At 42.2% G+C, this 20,064-nt stretch overlaps 1 protein-coding gene across 1 annotated transcript in view; it reads right to left on the bottom strand.

The window, feature by feature from the left end:
- The window catches only part of LOC311486878 (copine-9-like), a gene marked incomplete at its 3' end in the record, with an annotated part of 96,872 nt that overhangs the window by 66,011 nt on the left and 10,797 nt on the right, over positions 1 to 20,064 (bottom strand). The window contains 3 exon segments of the mRNA XM_084542895.1: positions 2,597 to 2,700; positions 9,946 to 9,992; positions 17,584 to 17,624. Of these exon segments, the coding sequence (XP_084399021.1) occupies positions 2,597 to 2,700; positions 9,946 to 9,992; positions 17,584 to 17,624 (192 nt within the window).

Here is a 20,064-nt window from a genome sequence, read left to right as displayed (position 1 = left end):
AAACCCAGCAGTATTTCTTCGCAGAACGGCTTGAAATTGGTTTAATGCTCAGATTAGTGGCCTATTTACACAAGAGTGTTGATATTTAGCCTAGCGCCATGTAATTAAATTGGTTTGAGTATTTGGACGTGAATTGTTCCAAAAACATCTTTCCTCTGAGAAGGATCATAATGCACAGAGCTACAGGGGTTTTATGGGATCCTTTGTCGTGACATATAAGTGAAATGAAATGTTCTCACAGCTGGAAGTTTATTTTTGTCCTAATATCCAGATGTTTTAGTAGAAACAGGCGATCCTACGCAGTTATTATTAATCAAGTTGCATGGGGGCCTGCTGCCGTCAGGGTTTACAACTTCAATGAGAGGATGGAGCAGAATCATTATTGTAATCAGAAAGAGGGGGAATAAAAAACAACATGAGAGTGAACGGCAAACAAGTAAAAGTGTGTTCTCTCCTCCAATTTGATGCCAGCAAATAACAGGAATATTACGATCAGCATCTCACCAGGTTTTTAAATGTGGGACTCTGTGTGTGTGTGTGTGTGCGTTATGTGTTGTAATACTTAATAATTCAACGCTATTGATTTGCTTTGTCAGGAGATTAAGACTTCTCGCTAAGTGGGGCAGCTGCTGTCCCGGGGGAGGAAGCTTCAAACTGAAAAACTTCATAATAACACAATTGATTTTTAATTGATTTGATTTCCGGTCCAGCGCTAAACACAGGTCTGTGACTCCACAGACGCTGCAGGTAACTGGAGACTTTATAAAACAGTTTGTCTGACCATTTGTCTTGAAGATTACTTGTTTAATTTTGTCAATAGCACTTGTTTAGGAGTCTGGAGTCACTCCGTTGGAAGCTGACTATGCCCATTAGGACAATCAAATCATTTGGGGGAGAAATTAAGTCTGGCTTGCATATATGGACGTTTCCTAGTGGGCGGGGCTTAGCTGGAGGCAAAACAATCCATTTAACTCTGACTAGCAAATTGTGCAAACTGTGCCAGAGCCAAAACGTATATGGACCGACATGCATGCAGAGCTGTAAATAAATAGCACATAACAACACCGTCCTCCTTTCTTTGAATCCTTTGGGCTTTGTTTGTCGGTTTGGCTGCACTGTGATGTGCTCCTTTTCCAGTTATTAAAATTAATTTCTTGTTCATTCTTATCAAGAATACTTTTAGAACATGTTTATACCATAGACTGTAAATAAAGATGGACGGTGGAACTGATCCTCAAAAGTGAAGCCAAAGCATGTAGAGCTCCCCCTGGTCGCTGGCTGCGGTATAGGTCATAAGCTCCACCCCCTCCATGTTAGTGGGAGGGGACTTAAGCCAAAATAAAACACTAAAGTGCCAAATAATTTTTTTCAGGGATAGTTTCTATCATTTTAGGTAGTTAATGTAATACTGATGCATACTCAAGTGTTCATTTTCCTGAAAAATTTCATTTTAGTTATTTGACGCTGTAGAAACAGGATGTGATATCATGAACACTACCAGTTGCCACGCCAACTGCTCCGCGAAACGGTCCCATAGGGCCAAGAGAGACCGTACTGCGCAGATTCTGGCTCCAAACTCACAGGATGGCGCCAACCGTATCTCCAGGAAAATAGAGTCAGTTTGGTCAATGAGAGGAAGTGGGGACGCATTGTCCATATTTATATACAGTCTATGGTTTATACCCCATAAAGGTCTGAAACAACAAAATAACTTTCTCCTGACACTAAATCAGATGAAAAATAGCTTGTGGCATACGTTAAAAAAGAGAATAAAGGACTATTTCATCCTAATGATATCACCTCCACCTCTTTATCACTGCTGTTTCATCAAGCAACAGAGTGAACACAACAAGACTGAAGAGGCTGAACAACTATTTACACTTCAGGAGAAATTTGGAAACCAAAATTCTGCCTCAAGACAACAAAAGTGGAGACATGCTCGGGCACATGGCGTTCGGTTACCTTGTCCAAGGACACTGTGACAAGGAGAAAGAGATGAGCCGGCCGTGAGACTAGACTCACCCAGAAAACTCATAAATTTATTTATGCACTGCAGGATTTGACACGAAAAAAAAGAAAAAAGAAAAAATCAATTTGTTTTCAACTCGTTGCCAGATTGCAAAGCAATCCATCCAACATTTGTCCACCTCACTCCATTTCACTCAGTGCCTATGCTATGATGGTTTACCCTTGATAAATTATTTATAATCTATGATCCATATTTATATTATAGTTAAATAATAATATATTAATTTTATATTTGTCTCAATATATAGTGTGTCACTGATCTATGAAGCATTAGTGTATGTGGACAGTTAATCAACTATTAATAAAGCCATCATTTATTAATAAACCCAGCTATGAAGTTCATAAACTCTTAAAGAATACCGGTAAAACGTGTGAAATGTTGCTTTCCTGCAAATATTTCTCCAGTCGGAGTCTTTTTGTGACACTTTGACTGGAGGCTTCTAAACCGAGTGGGTACGAGACAGCAGTCCAGAATGAGAGGAGCCTTGATTTGAGTCGTTCCCTGGTAAAAACAAAGGAAGCAGACATGGGTGCTGCAAAGGCTGAAGGTAGAGATCGTCCCACTTACACGTCAAAGCGAAGGTTCTGCTTCTCCTCAAAGAAGAAATCAAGGACAAACTTCCTCACGAAGTCGGGGTTCAACGTGTTATCAATTACTTCTGTGCGACCAAACTGTGGAAAAGACAAGAGACAAGAGAGGAAGAGAAAGTCAACAACACATTGTTCAAGCGTTTAGTGACAGAGGGCATAGCTGGAAATAATGTGGGACGGTAACTCCTACTGTCGTGTTGTAGGTTTACTTACCAGCTAACGTGTCAGATAACGACATACTGTAATTAAGTCCTATTGGTCTTATTATCCTACTTGAAGCAAAGCTGACCCAAATTACCTCACCCACATTTCTGCTCAAGCTTTCCATTGGTTGAGGAATGGTAATGACATGGAAGCTACACTGAGGGCAGGGCCACCTGTCAGGGTTGCTCACCAAGTAAGAAAATCAGTTTAACTGCTTCATAATCTCAAAATAACAAACAGATGGTTTATTAATATATATATTTATCGTTGATCAATTCACAGCCCAGAAAATGCCTATTCAAATAGGACATGTTGATAAGTGGAGTGAACAGTGTAATGGTCACTTCTAAGTCATTTCAAGTAATTGCTGCAGGGTAATTACAAATTGTTTTAATTCAACTCATTGCACTGCCAGTATGAGTAATTGCTGGCCACCTCCAGGGCTAAAAAAAAAAAAAAAAAAAAAAAAAATCCTCAAATCCGTGTAAAAACTACAATGTACCAAGAGCATAGACTGTATAAAGATGGGCAGCGAAACAGCTCCTCAAAAGTGAAGCCAAAGTATGTAGAGCTCCCCCTGGTGGCTGGCTGCAGTATAGGTCATATAAGCTCCGCCTCCTCCATGTTAGTGGGAGGGACTTGAGCCAAACTATAACACTAAAATAAGCGTCAAATTAATTTTTTTCAAGAATGGTTTCTGTCATTTTAAGTAGTTAATGTAATGTTTTTGGAAAAGTTTTCGTTTTAGTTAGATATCTGACACAAACAGGATGTGACATACAGTCATGGGATCTTCAAGTTGCTATGCCAACTGTGGGACCATAAGAGTTGTAAAAAAAAAAAGAAATTAAAAACAAGCACAGTTTATAGTTCAACATTTCTGTGTAACTGGTGGAGGCTCTGGCTCCAAAAACGCAAGATGGCGCCGGCCGTATCCCCGGGATTGTAGCATCAGTTTGGCCAGTGCAAGGAAGTGGGGACGCGTCATCCATATTTATATACAGTCTATGGTTAAGATTACCAACAACAGACATAGATGTCCCATTTTTGAATTAGCCACAAGTTAACGGGAGCCAGGCCAGAAACTGTGAAAGCCTCCTCACATCGTTTATACACACCACACTGAGATTTAAAACTACCACTCAGGAAACCATATCCACATTTATATTTATATACAGTTAAAAGGTTTTTTTGTGACAGCGCTCTCTCGCTCCTGTATCGTGATGGAAATGACGATGGAGGGATGGAGGAAGATGAGAGAATATCCCAAAAAATAATTTAAAGGATTTAAGCTTCCTTATTTTAATGCTTTAACAATGAGAAAACAAATTACCAAAAATACTGAGCACTTTGGTTATGTCACCGTTGCTTCTTACACTCTGCTGCAACACGTTCAATCAAACATGATGCAATGCAGTAGTAGAGAAGCATCTGCTAATTTAAAGCATCTGTGGCTAAAGGGTAAAGTGAGGAAAATTAACAGAAGGAAATCTGTTGTTATACAGTATGTATGTGTGTGTGTGCAGCTGTGCAGTGTACACCTCCCAGAAGAATGAAAACAGTAAAACAGCTTGGCAGCATGGGGGCAATCAGGACAGTATCGCTCTACGTTTGAGTCTGTAATGATCCGTCTACAGGCGAGATGATGGATGGAGAGAAAGTAGGACAGGACAACAAAGAGAGTTTGTCCCAAGGGACCTAAGATAGGAAGAATTCACATACAACCCACTATATGGACACTGCATGTCACTTATATTGGAGGTAGTATTGGTTTTATTGTCAGTATCCACAAGATGTTAAAGAAAAAAAAAAGTAGGTTAGAATGGATGTGTGCCTCTTGGGGTAACAGGTTGGGCTGGCTGTCAGAAATGAACTAATGAAGCGAGAGACAGCAGTATCTGCCACTAGCTCAGTAACATGGTACAGTATAACAGACACACCGATCAGCCACAACATTATGACAGGAGAAGTGAATAACATCGACCATCTTGTGACAATTCAACGTTCTGCTGGGAAACTTCTGGACCTGGCATTCATTGGTGTGGATGTTACTTAGACATGTAGCACCCACCTAGACCAGACCAGGCACCCCCACCCCATAGCAATGACACTCCTTGATGGCAGCATCCGTCCCCAGCAGGATGCAGCCACAAAAACACTTTAGGAACAAGTAAAAAAAACATGAAGAACAGCACAAGGTGTTGACCTGGCCTCCAAATTCACTAGATCCCAAACTGATCAAGTATCTGTGGGATGATCCACAGAGGCCCCTCCCCTCAAGGGTATCCAAATATGCAAGGGTATCCAAATATGCAAAACAACTACTAACCACTGATTGTGACAAAAAGGATTATTTTTAGATATAAAAAGCAAGTCTACTAAACTCATTAGACATGTTTGTTTGATATTTTGTCATTAGTGTATTAACTCTTGACCTGTGGTCAAAAATATGTTTTCTGAGGTCATAGTGACGCTGTCTTTTTGGATTTACCCCAATAAAACCCGTAATTTTTTTGCAACATGTTAATTTCCAGCACAAAAATACTAAATGACTGCTATTTTACATTTTAACTTAAGAATTACACACAATCTTTGACCAATGCAGATTCTAGAATCAGTTGAGGTGAACACAACTGAACACAACTAACTGCTCAGATATTCCCCAAATACAAAAATGAAAACTTTATCAGCAAGAAATTGACAGATTCAGTTGTTTTTGGACATTAAAACAGTATTTTTTGCAGAGTGAAAGGTGCAAACAGACCATTACAATATCCACATTAACACAAAATACTAGATGATTGCTATTTTACATGCTACAGTGTTAATTTCTCTTGATTTCTTTGCAGGTTTAATATGAAGATGTGCACTCTTAGGACAAGAAATTGACTGATTCAGTTTTTGTTTTTTAGCAGGCAAACGTTGAAAATTCATCATCTTGTAGGCGAAACCTTAACGGTAAGAGCTTCTCCAGTAGGTTGATGTGTAAAATTAGATCTGAAATGAGCCATAACAAAGAAGTAAATCACATCATCTGGGAGGAAAAACCCAAAACTGACAAGGACAAGACATAAATAAGAAGCTGAACCTGTCTCTTTCTCTCTAACACACACACACACACACACACAATGACAAGAAGTATATTTTAACAAGCTCCGTCTCACAGAGTTTCTTCTTGTGTTTCTGTGCTTCTCTGCAAAAAAAAAAAAAATCTTGATTGTGGCTTTCTGGCAGGAGCTGTAATTATTTCTTTCTCCTCATTAGTGTGAGAAATAGATTTCTGCTAATTGCATCAAAAAGAGCCCCGAGCCAAATCTAGCGACGTGCCCACGCACAACAAGCGACTTGACAGTACACGTGTCGCAGGCAGGTTTTGCTTTTGCTTTCTGGCAAAGTCAAACACTCGGCTATGCTACTGCCCAGTAATACTGGATGAGGAGGAAGTGGGCAGATGAGTGGGACCTGGAAGCATATGGAAAACCTCCAACTGTGGCTGCACTCCAACCTGGCAACCCCGGGCCTGATGAAAGCTCTCCTGCTCTTCAGTCAGTTTGGATTTACAAAAAAAAAATAAACAGCGGCGGAAAATGCATTCACATTCAAAGCGTGTGCCTTCATTCGCTGCCGTAATCAATGGTGAATGGCCCCCGGAAATTCCACGCCACCAGGAGGAGAAAAGGCTTTTGGCTCGCTGCTGTGAGGCTCCGAGGAAAATAAAGTTTAGGATGCTCCAAGATCAACTTTTATCCTCTCACAGATTCTGCAATTTCCCCCATTGGGGTATAAATAAAGGTTTTCTTAATCTTAATCTTAAAGGGGAGGCATTTAGATGATATTTTCCTACTGTGGTGTCTTTAATTTATCCTGTGCAGCTTCTAAATCTGTGATAGGATTACTGCTCCATCGCTCCGAGCAACCTAACATTCTGCTAGCTTCTTTTTGAGAGGTTTGAGGTGTATTGCCTCTATGGCAAAGGCAGAGATATGTTTTAGTCAGTCACTATCACTCAAGCAACAAATAGTCAGTCCTGGAGACCTTAGTGAGAGCGACAAGGGATAATAGTTGGAAATTTGGGGATTAGTTTTAGGTGGGGACGTCATGTGATTCAGAAATGACCCCGCTACGTCTTTTAAGTTTTACTCAAATTTACTATCCATAGTTATGTCTCTGCTACTTTGTGCTTCACTCCACTACACGTCAGAGGATGTTTTACACTTTTTGACAGCGTTAGTTAATTTGCAAATTCTAATTGATAATAAAAAAATTATTTTTAAAATTAAAACCTTATGATGAGTCTATTGATCCTGAGAAAGAAATTACAAACAACTTCAGTCAGTATTTAAATCAGCGCCACCTTTACTGGTGAATAAGTTAATGCTTGATTTAAAGATGTCATCCTTATGAATGGGTGAATGGGTCGGCGACACCTCCACTTTGCACCTTAACATCTGTCCAAACTTTGATTTACATCACATACTTCATAATTCTTAAGTGACGAGAAGCAGAAAAAAAGCTGCAAATGAAACAAAAGCCAAAATCACAGAGATGCCGATTCGCACTGGATTAGTTTTATTATAGGACCTCTGTGTTAGGAGAAACAGGGTTGGTAATTTGCAGCTTAATTTTTAATTTACAAATTCTGGACATGGCCGATTTGCACGGGATCGATCACAGACGACCTCCGCTATTATTACAAACTACTGGAGGTCCCCAGGTAAAGCTAGTCCCGTGCAAATAGGGCTAAAGAGGGGTGATGGTGGATTAAAGAGGCTATTTAACATCAAATACTTCCATATATACCTGCAGAAGTACACTGAAAAAACATTTTTGTTAATTTGCTGTTTAACAAAACACATTCAAGTTACAATTAAATACTGAATATGGGCTTAAAGTGCAGAATCTTATTAATTTTCTGTAACCGTTTGACCTCTGGAGATCCTATCCCAGCTATCATTGGACAAGAGGTGGGGTACACCCTGGACAGGTGAGACAGACAACCATTAACATTCACATCTACGACCAATTTAGAATCATCAATGAACCTAACCAGCATGTCTTTAGATGGTGGGAGGAAGCTGGAGAACCTGGAGAGAACCCACGCAGACACAGGGAGAACATGCAAACTCCACACAGAAAGGCCAGCCGGCCCATGATGGATTCAAACCCAGAACCTTCTTGCTGTGCCTAATCTCGGTTTTATCATTGTTAATATTTCACAGCTCAAAAGTCGGCTTTTGTGTGCAACATGTGGACTAGTGCACTAAAAACCAATGGGAAGCACATGACTACTAATAAATTCCACAAAAAGTTCAACACATTATTTATATATGAGGTCAAATGCAACCTTTTCTTTTTCCTCCTCTGCTGCAGCAGAGGAGTTGTGTGTTGTTGCTGCAGCCTCATCTGTCTCTTACACATTCAAAACAAACTCAATATCCCTGTCCATGATACCGCAGCCGGCCTGTGTCGCCATGCAAACACGCCGCTCTACGCATCGCCCACCACGATCGAGGCTCGGCTGAAAGCGTCCTCTGCCTGCAAGATTGATTTGTTCCTTTATTGAGATCTGCCGGCGTTGCCTGTGGCTCCCCACTGGGCTCATAGTGATTTTCTTTGAGGGCAAAATTTGAGAGCCATCGACACACGGAGGAGAGAGAAAGAGGCGGAGAGGTTTCCTGTATGTTTGCACACAGCAGCAGCAGTCCAGGGCCGACCTCCAGAACAATCTCGGAAGGATTTCCCCGTTTATTAATTCCTATATTTGGTTGCTGAGGCCGCACAGTGAGGCTTATTTTTTTATTTCACTCTGTTTGCCATGAAACACGCCGTCATCGCTGTGTAGCTGCCACAGAGCATTTTACTTTACGCCTGCTTAGACATATCAGAAATGTGCTGAGGATGAGGAAAGCTTTTTAAAAAGATTTGGTTTTATCTTTCTGAGATGATTTAGTTGAGTCCTTGTGTTTTTGAATTTTCCAGCCCATTCAACACCATCCAGCCCCTGCTGCTGAGAGACAAGCTAATAGAGATGGACTCACAACTCATTTCCTGGAGACCTCAGTATGTCCGGTTGGGCAATTGCACGTCCAGGACTATCGTCAGCAGCACTGGAGCACCACAGGGGACTGTGCTCCCCGTCTTGTTCACCCTGTACACCTCAGACTTCAAGTACAACACACAGTCATGTCATAAACCACCTTCAGATCAATACGGTTAAAACCAAGGAGATGGTAGTGGATTTCCCGAGGTCCAAGCCCCACCTGCAGCCTGTAACCATCAATGGGGAGTGTGTAGAGGTAGTTCAGACCTGTAAGTACATGGGTCTACATCTGGATCACAAACTGGACTGGTCGGCTAACATAGACTCAGTATACAAAAAAGGTCAGAGCCATCTCTATTTCCTCAGGAGGCCAAGATCGTTTAATATCTGCAGGAAGCTGCTGGACATGTTCTACCAGACTATCGTAGCCAGTGTCCTCTTCTACGCTGTGGTGTTCTGGGGAGGCAACACTAAGAAGAAGGGCACCTCGTGGCTGGACAAGCTGATACAGAAGGAGGACTATGTGGTAGGGACAGAGCTGGAGTCCCTGACATCGGTGGCAGATGCAAGGACCTTGAACAAACTCTGGTCCATCATGAACAATGTCCACCACCCTCTAGGACACCATAGTCAGGCTGCTGTCTCTGTCCAGCTCCATGGAGAGGTTGAGGTGGTCGTTTGTCCCTCAGGACATAAAACTCTACAATGCCTCCTTGTGAGGAACCAACTGGACTGTGGTCATTGCTGATAATACTGTATATACACTCTAAATCTCACTTACCATAATAATAATAATGATAATTCTCCCTTCTTGCTTACAAAAGTGTATTTGAGTGGATTACTGTGAATATACTGTAAGTGTTAGTTTAGACATCCAGACTGCAGGCACTGCCGGATTAGTTGTCATGTTTGCTCCTTATGCTGCACTGTTCTGGTGGCAGGTGGGACGAGCTGCAGCCTAAAAACAAAACAACTTTTGGATTGACTGGAGCGAGTTTGGGCTGTTGTCGTTCCTGCTTTACATGCTCTTTAGTTTACAGTACTGTGCAGCTGATCCTGCGAAATGAAAAATTTAAACTCACCTCTCTCCACTCCTTGGTGCCCAGGCCTTGGACGTACAACACCACCACTGAGAAGAGAAACAAATACAGTGAGTGAGTTTTCTAAGATGTGAAATTAGACTTTGCAGCTGTAGCCCCGAAGCCGGGAATGTTGGTCTGGAGTCGCTCCGTTGGGAACAGAGTATGCTCCAGCTTTATGTGGTGATGGACGGAAGAATAACAGTCACACATATCATCTGAGCACTGTGGTGTTGAATTAGTTTGGAGGACCATCCAGTTACATGCAGAGGTATTGTTGTTTTCTCCGTATTCTGTTGAAACACGCCCGATAATGAAATTCAAATGGCGTTTTACCTAACTCATATACTGACGGTACAATACAGGCACTGCATCATCATCCCCGACAGCACTCTATCTCTAGTACCTCACATCAAACACCAGCGCCATTACAGTCCATGCCCTCCTCACTTCAGGCATCGACTTCTGTAACTCTGTTCTTTTTGGTCTTCTCTCCAAACATCTCCATAAGCTTTAACTGCTCGTATCATCGCCCGAACTCCCTCCACGGACCACATCACCCCAGTTCTTCAGCAGCTCCACTGGCTTCCAATAAAACCCCATATTTAGCACAAGGTGGTGCTGCTAACCTTCAAGGTTCTTCACAACCAAGCTCCATCATATCTGTCTTCTCCATTCTCTCCTATCCCAAATATAATTAAGAAATTGTTAATTATGGTTAAGGTTTGGTAGCCACAAACAAAAACCTTACAAAAGTGCATGAGAAAAAGCAAAGAAGATAATTATTAGTTTTATTATTAGTTCTAATTCTATCCAAATTATGGGGTGAAATGGTAAGAAAACAATTAATGGCAGTTTCCATCCATTTCTTCTATTCTAGCTATTTCACCTCCACTGCTTGTACACATTATCCTGCTCCTCTCCTCCTAGCCCTCTTCTCCCCCACTCCCCTTTCCTCCCCTCCTCCACATCAAAGAGCACCATGCTAATGGAGGTCAGTATATAGAAAGCATCATGTGTCTGCTTCAGTGGAACAGGAGGCGAGTCAACCACAGCTGACCCAGTCACGGCCGGGACCCAATTCTCTCAGCTCCCCTTTTCAAAGAAGAGAAGAAAGTGGTTTAGTGATGGAACGAAAAAGAGGGTCAAGCTAAATTAATAAATACTCAAGACACGGAGAAAGAGGCTGAGAGTTGGGGCGCTGCTGGCTAACGGGCTTCTGATTGGTTGACAGAATTTATCCACACTGACCAGGCTGAGTGAGATGGTGCACGCTAGCATACACATGACCTGTGTAAGTTCTCATCTTGAAGCAGGTCAAACATTTACTAGGTGTATATACACCGATCAGCCACAACATTAAAACTGGAGAAGACATGACAAGTAAATAACATCGACCATCTTGTGACAATTCAATGTTCTGCTGGGAAACTTTAGCAGCACCCACCTAGACCAGACCGGGCACCCCCACCCCATAGCAATGACACTCCTTGATGGTGGTCATAATGCTATGATGGTGGTGGGTGCTACATGTCTAAGTAACATCCACACCAATGAATGCCAGGTCCAAAAGTTTCCCAGCAGAACGTTGAATCGTCACAAGATGATCAATGTTATTCACTTCTCCTGTCAGTGGTCATAATATTGTGGCTGATCGTGTATACAACACAGTGGCTTATATAATGCTACATTTCAGATGTTTGTCAGATGTATAAGAGTATATTCAGTATTCCTAATGCTGTATATTGTAGTTTGTGTGAATTCCTTTTGTTCATTCTATCAAAAACCATTTACTGACTCTGGGTCCAGCTCAGTCATTTATCAGCAGCTGTCAATGCTCTGTGACATTACCCCTAAGTATCGACCCCCGTCCTGTTGTCTCTGGACACTTGGATCAAATAGAGGCCTCTAACCAGGGACATGAAAGGGCTGAGGGGGCACTGAGGCCAAGGTGATTTCAGCTTTCCTCTTTACCCCAGTGGGGAGGAAGGGTTTGAAGTTCAGGGCCCCTCTGACACAATCATTACACTCCATCATGGCTCTCCGCCTCCACCCGGCCCAGAAAGACCAATCTATGGGAAAGTGTCAACAAAGGGCCCCTGGTCGGCAAACTGACTGCGTAGAGGAGTGTGTGTCTCTTGTACAGCTATATTTCTGAGGACCAGTGAGTTTTACACCATCGGAGTGAGGACACTTGTACAAAGTGAGGACATTTTGGCCAGTCTTCACTTCTTTACAAGACTGTTTGAGGGTTAAGACTCAGTTTTAGGGTAAAGGTAAGAATTAGGTTATGGTTAGGGTTATGGCTCATTTAAGGTACTGTGGCACATAGACACACACATACGTACGTGTGAGCCATTTCTACTTGTGCGGGTTCATTTTTGTTTCTACTTCCTGCTTCACTTTCAACAATGGCGACTGAAACTTTCGCCGAAATTTAACCTTTCCTCCATGTGGTCCATCTTTATTGATCCAAAACAATCAAGTCAAAAATTGAAGAGATGGAGAAGCAGCTGGAAATACTGAAGAGGAAACACGCTACTACCAAGCGGACCAATCACAGCTCTTGTGCTCTGCGTCGTAGTTACATTTCTGGGGAGGTGGACGTCAGTTACGGCGCTAGGGTCTGCGTAGAGTTTGCACTGTTGCCTTAGCTTCTGCTTCAACTTAACACAGAAGTCTAAACTGCCTATAAGGGTCAGGCACTTAGTTGATTTGGTTAGGGTTGGGGGCAATGAATGTCCTGTTTTGTTTCTGAACCCTCAAAAAATGAAAATACCATTTGAACTACTTAAATACCGTTAATCGCATTTTTTCCGTTGTTTATGTACGATTGCCGCAAATTAATTGCATATTCTTGGGGGGTAATTTTTGGTAATTACTCTCATCAACGTGGGAGTGAACGAACATGCATGCTTAATGCAAATATATGACATTATTATCACATATGCACTCGTCCAAATACTCAACGCTGTGCATCTACACCAAACCAGGCACATTGTAAGTTACAGTTATCTTTAAATATTTTGACTTAAAACTTAATTTTAAGACGAATAAACAATTTGACAATTTTTTTTCAAATTAAAAGCAAAGCCACTCAACCATCCATCTACTACTACTTCACAGGGCTGGAGAGGAATTGATCTGGATTATGGAGTATTATATACATGGATACAACAGATAAATGGATAAAGCCCTTAGTCACCACTGCTCATAGTATTTCGCTAGTATTTAGTTACCTTCAAATCCACATCCTGGCATAGATGCTCTCCTTTGGAATATAATGGGTTTGTTTTGGGGAGTTGTCCATGTGTATTTCCAGTTTAATATATATATATATATATATATATAAATAAATAAAATATAGCCAAAAAGCAAAAAAGCATTAGTTATCCATATTATCCAATTTAGGCATCTTCAACCCTATAACATACTGAGCCCAGTAACGGTCTGCTCTTACGTAGCACTTCTCTTACTTAGTGGCACTCGAAGCACTTTGCAGTGATTCTCATTCCCTCATTCAAACACATGGGAGCAGTTACATGTTGGGTGCCTGGACCAAGGACACCTCAGCATGTGGAGAGGCCAGGGATCGAACCACCCACAACAACGCTCACTCATTTATCTCTAGGACTATAAATAATATGGTGACAGATAGTACAGAGCTACAATAACGACAGCTGGGCTTATTGACTTTTCTTAGAAGATGTTTCTCCACCCATCTTCAGTTCTAAATAACTGGTGGGAAGTTTTATTTGGAACATCTGTGGGTGGTTGTTCACTGGAAAATCAACCAGAAGGTCAGATGAACCGGGGTGGTGTCCGGATTTTTCGTGATCAGCGGTTCTCTAATGACCCATTAGTGGCTGGAAAATCTCCAAACTCGAGGTGTGCATCGGGGGAGAGATGTGAAGACTGTGGTTTAAGTGGCTAATACACAGATCAGGCATAACATTATGACCACCTTCCTAATATTGTGTAGGTCTCCCTTGTGGTGACTCATCAGAGAATGGACATGGGCCTTCTGAGGGTGTCCTGTGGTGTCTGGCAACAGGATGTTGTTAGTGTGTGTGTGTGTGTGTGGGGGGGGGCTTTGAGGGGAGGGGCCTCTGTGGATCATCCCACAGATACTTGATCAGTTTGGGATCTAGTGAATTTGGAGGCCAGGTCAACACCTTGTACTGTTCTTCATGTTTGTTTGTTTTTAGTTGTTGAGTTTTAAAGTGTTTTTGTGTGTGTGTCTGTGTCAGGCTGCATCCTGCTGGGGATGGCTGCTGCCATCAAGGAGTGTCATTGCTATGGGGTGGGGGTGCCTGGTCTGGTCTAGGTGGGTGCTACATGTCTAAGTAACATCCACACTAATGAATGCCAGGTCCAGAAGTTTCCCAGCAGAACACTGAATTGTCACAAGATGGTCAATGTTATTAACTTATCCTGTCAGTGGTCATAATGTTGTGGCTCATTGGTGTATTTCCTGCCTAAATACTAGTACTAGTTATTTCTGTGCAAAGATGTCTTCAGGTACAGAGTTTCTGCCAAACACAAGAGGTAAGGAAATGAAAGCTGTAGCCTAATTCAGGGCATTTTGACTGCAGAGGGATAGTTTTCAACATTTTTGGAGCAGATGCAGGCAAAGGACTCACAAACACTGCCACAACAATAATTATGTTCCAGGTGCAATAACTCTGTTTACGTGCAATATTCTCATCTGCAACACCTCTATATTATGTGCAAAACCTGCTCAGTTTCACGTGTATTTTATTTATTAATACCCTGGTTACAACGACTGCACTGCTGTTTTTTATCCTTGCTTAGGGTTTTTTAGTTTATTTAGTTTACTTATTAGATTTGAACCGTTAACTGCATAAGAGATCTCCATCAGGGACAACTCACGTACATCTGAGTCAGTCGGCCCTAAAACTGTTTGGTTATGTTGCACGGTTTTCAATCTCTGGGTTCTCTAAAACATCCGGGGGCAACTTCTTTGATTGTGACTGATGCTATATTAGTATAACTGAATCGAACTGAAATAGTTTGGGATCATGTTCACATCCCTCTTTCTGACTTTATTGAGGCTGAGTCATCCTTTGACTCAGAATCTGGATATCCAGACGAGGGTTATTGCCGGCAGAGCCCCTGAGACGCATGCAACGAGTCATTCCCAGGCTTCTGATTTAAATGACTGTCTTGAAGCAGACCCCCCCTAAACCAAGAAGTTATTTATGCGACGACCCCAGAGAACCAGGGGACGAGACAACCTGACAACACCTCTCGGAAGCGCCAATGATTTCAGCGTGCATGTGGGGATTGCATGCAGAGGAGCGGAATAGCTTTAACCTCACTAGAGGAATGGAATTAACGTATTTGTCTTGACAGCTTCGTCAGTCCTCTTTGGACAAAAGGAAAATCCTGTCTTTTTTAAGGATCTAGCTCGCGGAGAAATGATAGCAACTTCAAGTGTCAGTTCTGAGTCTTCACAGACACTTTCACAGCAGAGGAATGGCCTCACTGGTGTGACCAGAATTTCAAATTCTCTTTCTATACGTGGAGCTTTATAGAAGGAATGGAACGGCAGTGATTGAACTGTATTGTGGTGTAAAGAACGCTTCACAAACGACATCCTCTGAAATGATGATCCAGTTAAAAAACTTTCTGGCACTGTTTCAGCACAAACTGAACATTAGAACAGTCATGAAGGGTTAGTATTTATATAGTGTATGACTGTTTTTACTAGTGTATCTAATGTTTTTGGAAAGTGTGTGCGCTCAATGTACCGTGGTGCTGTAAACTAAGGTTAAGAGGAAGGGTACACCCAGGACAGGGCTCCAGTCTATCACAGGGTTGACTCAGAAAGACAAACCAAACCATCCACACTCACATGCACACCTACGGCCAATCTGGAATCACCAATTAACCCAAGACAAGCATGGTTCCTGACTGTGGGTGTGAAGCTGGAGCACCCGATGAAAGAGCACCCACGCAGGCTCAGGGAGAACCTGCAGACTCTGCACAGAAAGGCCTCAGACCAAGGCATCACTGCTAACCTCTACACCTTTGAGATTTATGCCTATTTAAGCATGTGAGTAAATAAAAAAAATATTAATCTATATGTACATAGATTACATATTTATTATGTAGTGCGCCACCTGAGAGCAGGTCCCTACAGAGAGTCTGGAGTATAAATGTGCGTGAATATCATAATTCATGATTCAAAGTGTAATCAGTTAAAATGGTTAAATGCATGACCGTGGAACATTTTCTTCTGTCCTGATAAAGTAAAGCAGATGTTTCAGCATCATGATTATTAATATTTCTAGACACAAGGGCATGCATACATTCTGATCGTATCTAAGAACAAATAAGAAGCACACAACTGCTGATGAATGCCACGCGAATCAATTTAAGATTCACGCGTGAGGCGCCTCGTCTCAGAGTTGTCAGTCAAGATTAAACCTTTCTTGACAGCCATGCTGTTTTGTTTTCTCTGTCATCATTTGTCTCACGCCAAGTTGTGCTTTGTTTCCCCCCCGAACAAGATGTTCTGTCGTTTGATTTTTGCCGCCTTTCTTTCTCTTCTTGCTTTACAGTTTAAAATCAAAAAGGTCAAAGGTCAGAGAGGTTTCTTCACTGTCATTTCAGCAACGTATAGCAGGTGCAGTACATAGAGAGACGAGAGGACGTTCCTCCAGGAGCAACGACACTACATGAGCGTAACTTGTGCATGTGCAAGCTGATGCAGACGATACAAAACGGTGCAAACGGTTCAGACAACAGTGCAAGAACAAGAGACAGTGCAAAGACAAACAATACAATACAGAGAGTACAAAACACTGAGGAGACAATGCACCTATAAAAAGACACTACACAAAAATAGAGAGCGACTAATAAGCAGTATGAGTTAGGGTGATCGAAAACGTTTGACTGATTAGCAGCATAGCGTGTGCAAAGGGCTGAATATACACCGATCAGCCACAACATTAAAACCACTAACAGTTGAAGTGAATAACACTGACCATCTTGTGACAATTTAATGTTCTGCTGGGAAACTTCTAGACCTGGCATTCATTGGTGTGGATGTTACATAGACATGTAGCACCCACCTAGACCAGACCAGGCCCCCCCACCCCATAGCAATGACACTCCTTGATGGCAGCAGCCATCCCCAGCAGGATGCAGCCTGACACAGACACACACACAAAAACGCTTTAGGAACAAGTCCAGTCTGATGGCTTGAGGGAAGACACTAATCTGTTGTCCACCACTCTCTGCTACTGTAATTCACTTGTGCGCAGCCACAAACTGTTGTCAGTCAGCCTCCAGTGTTTAGTCAGCCTAATTAAGACGCAAAGTAATTGAAAGTCCACGCCAGCTGACCCCTGAGACTCAGCTTTTCATTCACTCGCTCGTTGTGGCGTATCTGTAAATGGTCTGGGAGACACGCTGGCTGTGCTGCTGCTGCTCACCGATGCTTGCTGCATGCTGATAAGGGGCACGAGGAAGAGATTTAATAAAGGCTGCATGAAATTGAACACACTCAGTCTAATAATGTCCTTATGACACATCGGGGAACGTGAAATTTCACGTCAGAGCAGAAATTAAAAGCATGAACATGAATACGATAAAAATATTGGAGGCAGTTACCTGGATCTGACTTAGAGAAGGTGTCCATGTCCAACAGGTTCCTGCAACAAAACAAAGGAGACCGTTAGAGAGGGAGACAACTTAAAGGCACGGCACAGTTATCACTTTTGTTTGACGTGTGCCTTTACGCACTTCAACATAATATGACGATAGAATGAAAAAGTCATCCATGCAATCCTGAAATTACTGATACACACTACTGTATGCTGCACATGTAAAATAGAGGAACATCTAAATTAACAAAAAAAGAAATATAAGATAAGTTCTAAACATAGCTGGCCGAAATATTCATTTAATTGTTAATTTATGACGTTTTGTGTCATTTTATTCTGAAAACTCTTCATGTTCTTGTTGTTACAGGAAGTGGGACACTCCAAAAGTGTCGGACCAGCTGTAAGACAACTAAGGTGACAATCGCAAGGAATAAAACTCCCTTTAAACAGCAGAACCTGGCTGGTATGGAGCCGTGTTCTGCCCAGCAGGGTTGGCGTGGATGTTACTTAGACATGTAGCACCCACCTAGACCAGACCAGACACCCCCACCCCATAGCAATGACACTCCTTGATGGCGGCAGCCATCCCCAGCAGGATGCAGACTGACACAGACACACACACAAACACTTTAGGAACAACTAAAACATGAAGAACAGCACAAGGTGTTGACCTGGCCTCCAAATTCACCAGATCCCAAACTGATCAAGTATCTGTGGGATGATCCACGTAGGCCCCTCCCCTCAAAAAGCCCCCCCACTAACAACATCCTGTTGCCAGACACTACAGGACACCCTCAGAAGGCCCATGTCCATTCTCTGATGAGTCACCAGAGAATGAGTCACCAAGGGAGACCTACACAATATTAGGAAGGTGGTCATAATGTTATGCCTGATCGGTGTATTTGACATACTGTATGTAGACTATATTCTTTGTAATTCTGCCATCCCTGCACCTGAACAATAAATTTCTGGTTGAATTTCTGCATAAGTGAAAAATTACTAAAATGCCACGTTCTCTCTTCACAGTGTTTATTTGTGAATGATACCGGGGAGGAAGCCTCCTCTGAACCGTGACCTTCTTTAGGAATAATTAATAAGTTATTGTGGAAGATTCGCTGCCATTCCTCCTCCTTGGCCTGTGAATGTGATAATTAGTGTGACTGCAGGACTAACGTATTAATTAAGCCGCAGCCCTGCAGACAAAATAAAGTGAGACTGAGACATTTAATAGTCCGTATTCACTTCTTCTGTTTCCTGGGTTCTACTGAAGAATTTTATAGATTTCTATTTGTTTTTTTACGATTAACTTTTGTGTTAAGATCCATCAACGCTGGGATGGATCGATAGATAGATAGATAGATCACTAGATCCCCGTTTCTTGCTTTGTCAGGTGGTTAATTATTGCGTCCCTCATCTATCAGTTGGTTTTATTCATGTAGCTGTGTATTGGTTCCTGTGAGTAGCTGTTCAGATGCACTTCTTCCTGTGCGCCTCACATCTGCAGGCAATAGAGACATTTCCCTGAGGATCTGCTGCAAAGCTCTTTCTCTTTTTTGCATCATCCCCTTTGCATGTCGTAATGTTTTCTTTTACTTATTATTGCATGGACATTATTTCCACAGAGGCTGGCATGTGAGTGGGTAGACAGCACTGAGATTTGAAATATTACCCGTTGTTCTACTGCCAGACTTATTAGGGGTTGCTTGTTAGCTCTGGTAAAGAAACCACTCGATACACTTTTACTCTGAGAGCAGAGGACCTGTCTTTGAAGCTCAGAGACACTAATCTCACTTATGAGACAAAGGTTTGTGCTTGTAAAGCGGCCTCATGTCAGGACATGATATGGAGGACGCTGGGTATCCAATCAGAGCCGTCCCCCGCTGCCATTGACATTCTCCCGCTGAGAAGTCCTGGCTCCCTGTGCTCACTCACCTACCTGGCATTTCACTCTGAGAGTGCTGCCAGTGTCATTTTTTTGGCATCAGACCACCTACGACACAGTGCAGCCGTCACAGCAGCAATGCAGCTCTCAAATGGTTTCCTTTTCGTGTCCCACAAAACCGTGATCAGCGAGCACAAAAGCACGAACCGCCCCCCATTCATATGCATTTGCATTAACCTACTATAACAATTCAAACCTTTAATTGTTGTTGCTGTTTACAACAATGTTGTGAGATATTTATTTGAAAGTGAACAGGTTTAAACAGCATCGTCTTTACCACCCTTAAAACACAGAGGCTAAATAGGCTTTTTAGTTATAATTTAACTGGTGAGTTTCATGTGACAGGTAATGGGGATCATGCAGAACCTGGGACATCTTCCTCCCACTTTGCTACCCCATTAAGATACAGCGGCTCAGGAGGTAGAGCATGGGTGCAGTCCCACTCCCTCCTCCTCTCTCCCTTAAAGGGGAATTACCTTTTCTTACAACCTGGACCTTATTTCTGGCATAAAATACGATCATTTACTCACCCATATAACTTTGGTG

This window comes from Chelon labrosus (genome assembly GCF_963514085.1).
Source record: "Chelon labrosus genome assembly, chromosome: 4".
NCBI lineage: Eukaryota > Metazoa > Chordata > Actinopteri > Mugiliformes > Mugilidae > Chelon > Chelon labrosus.
This window is presented reverse-complemented; position numbering and strand designations above follow the sequence as displayed.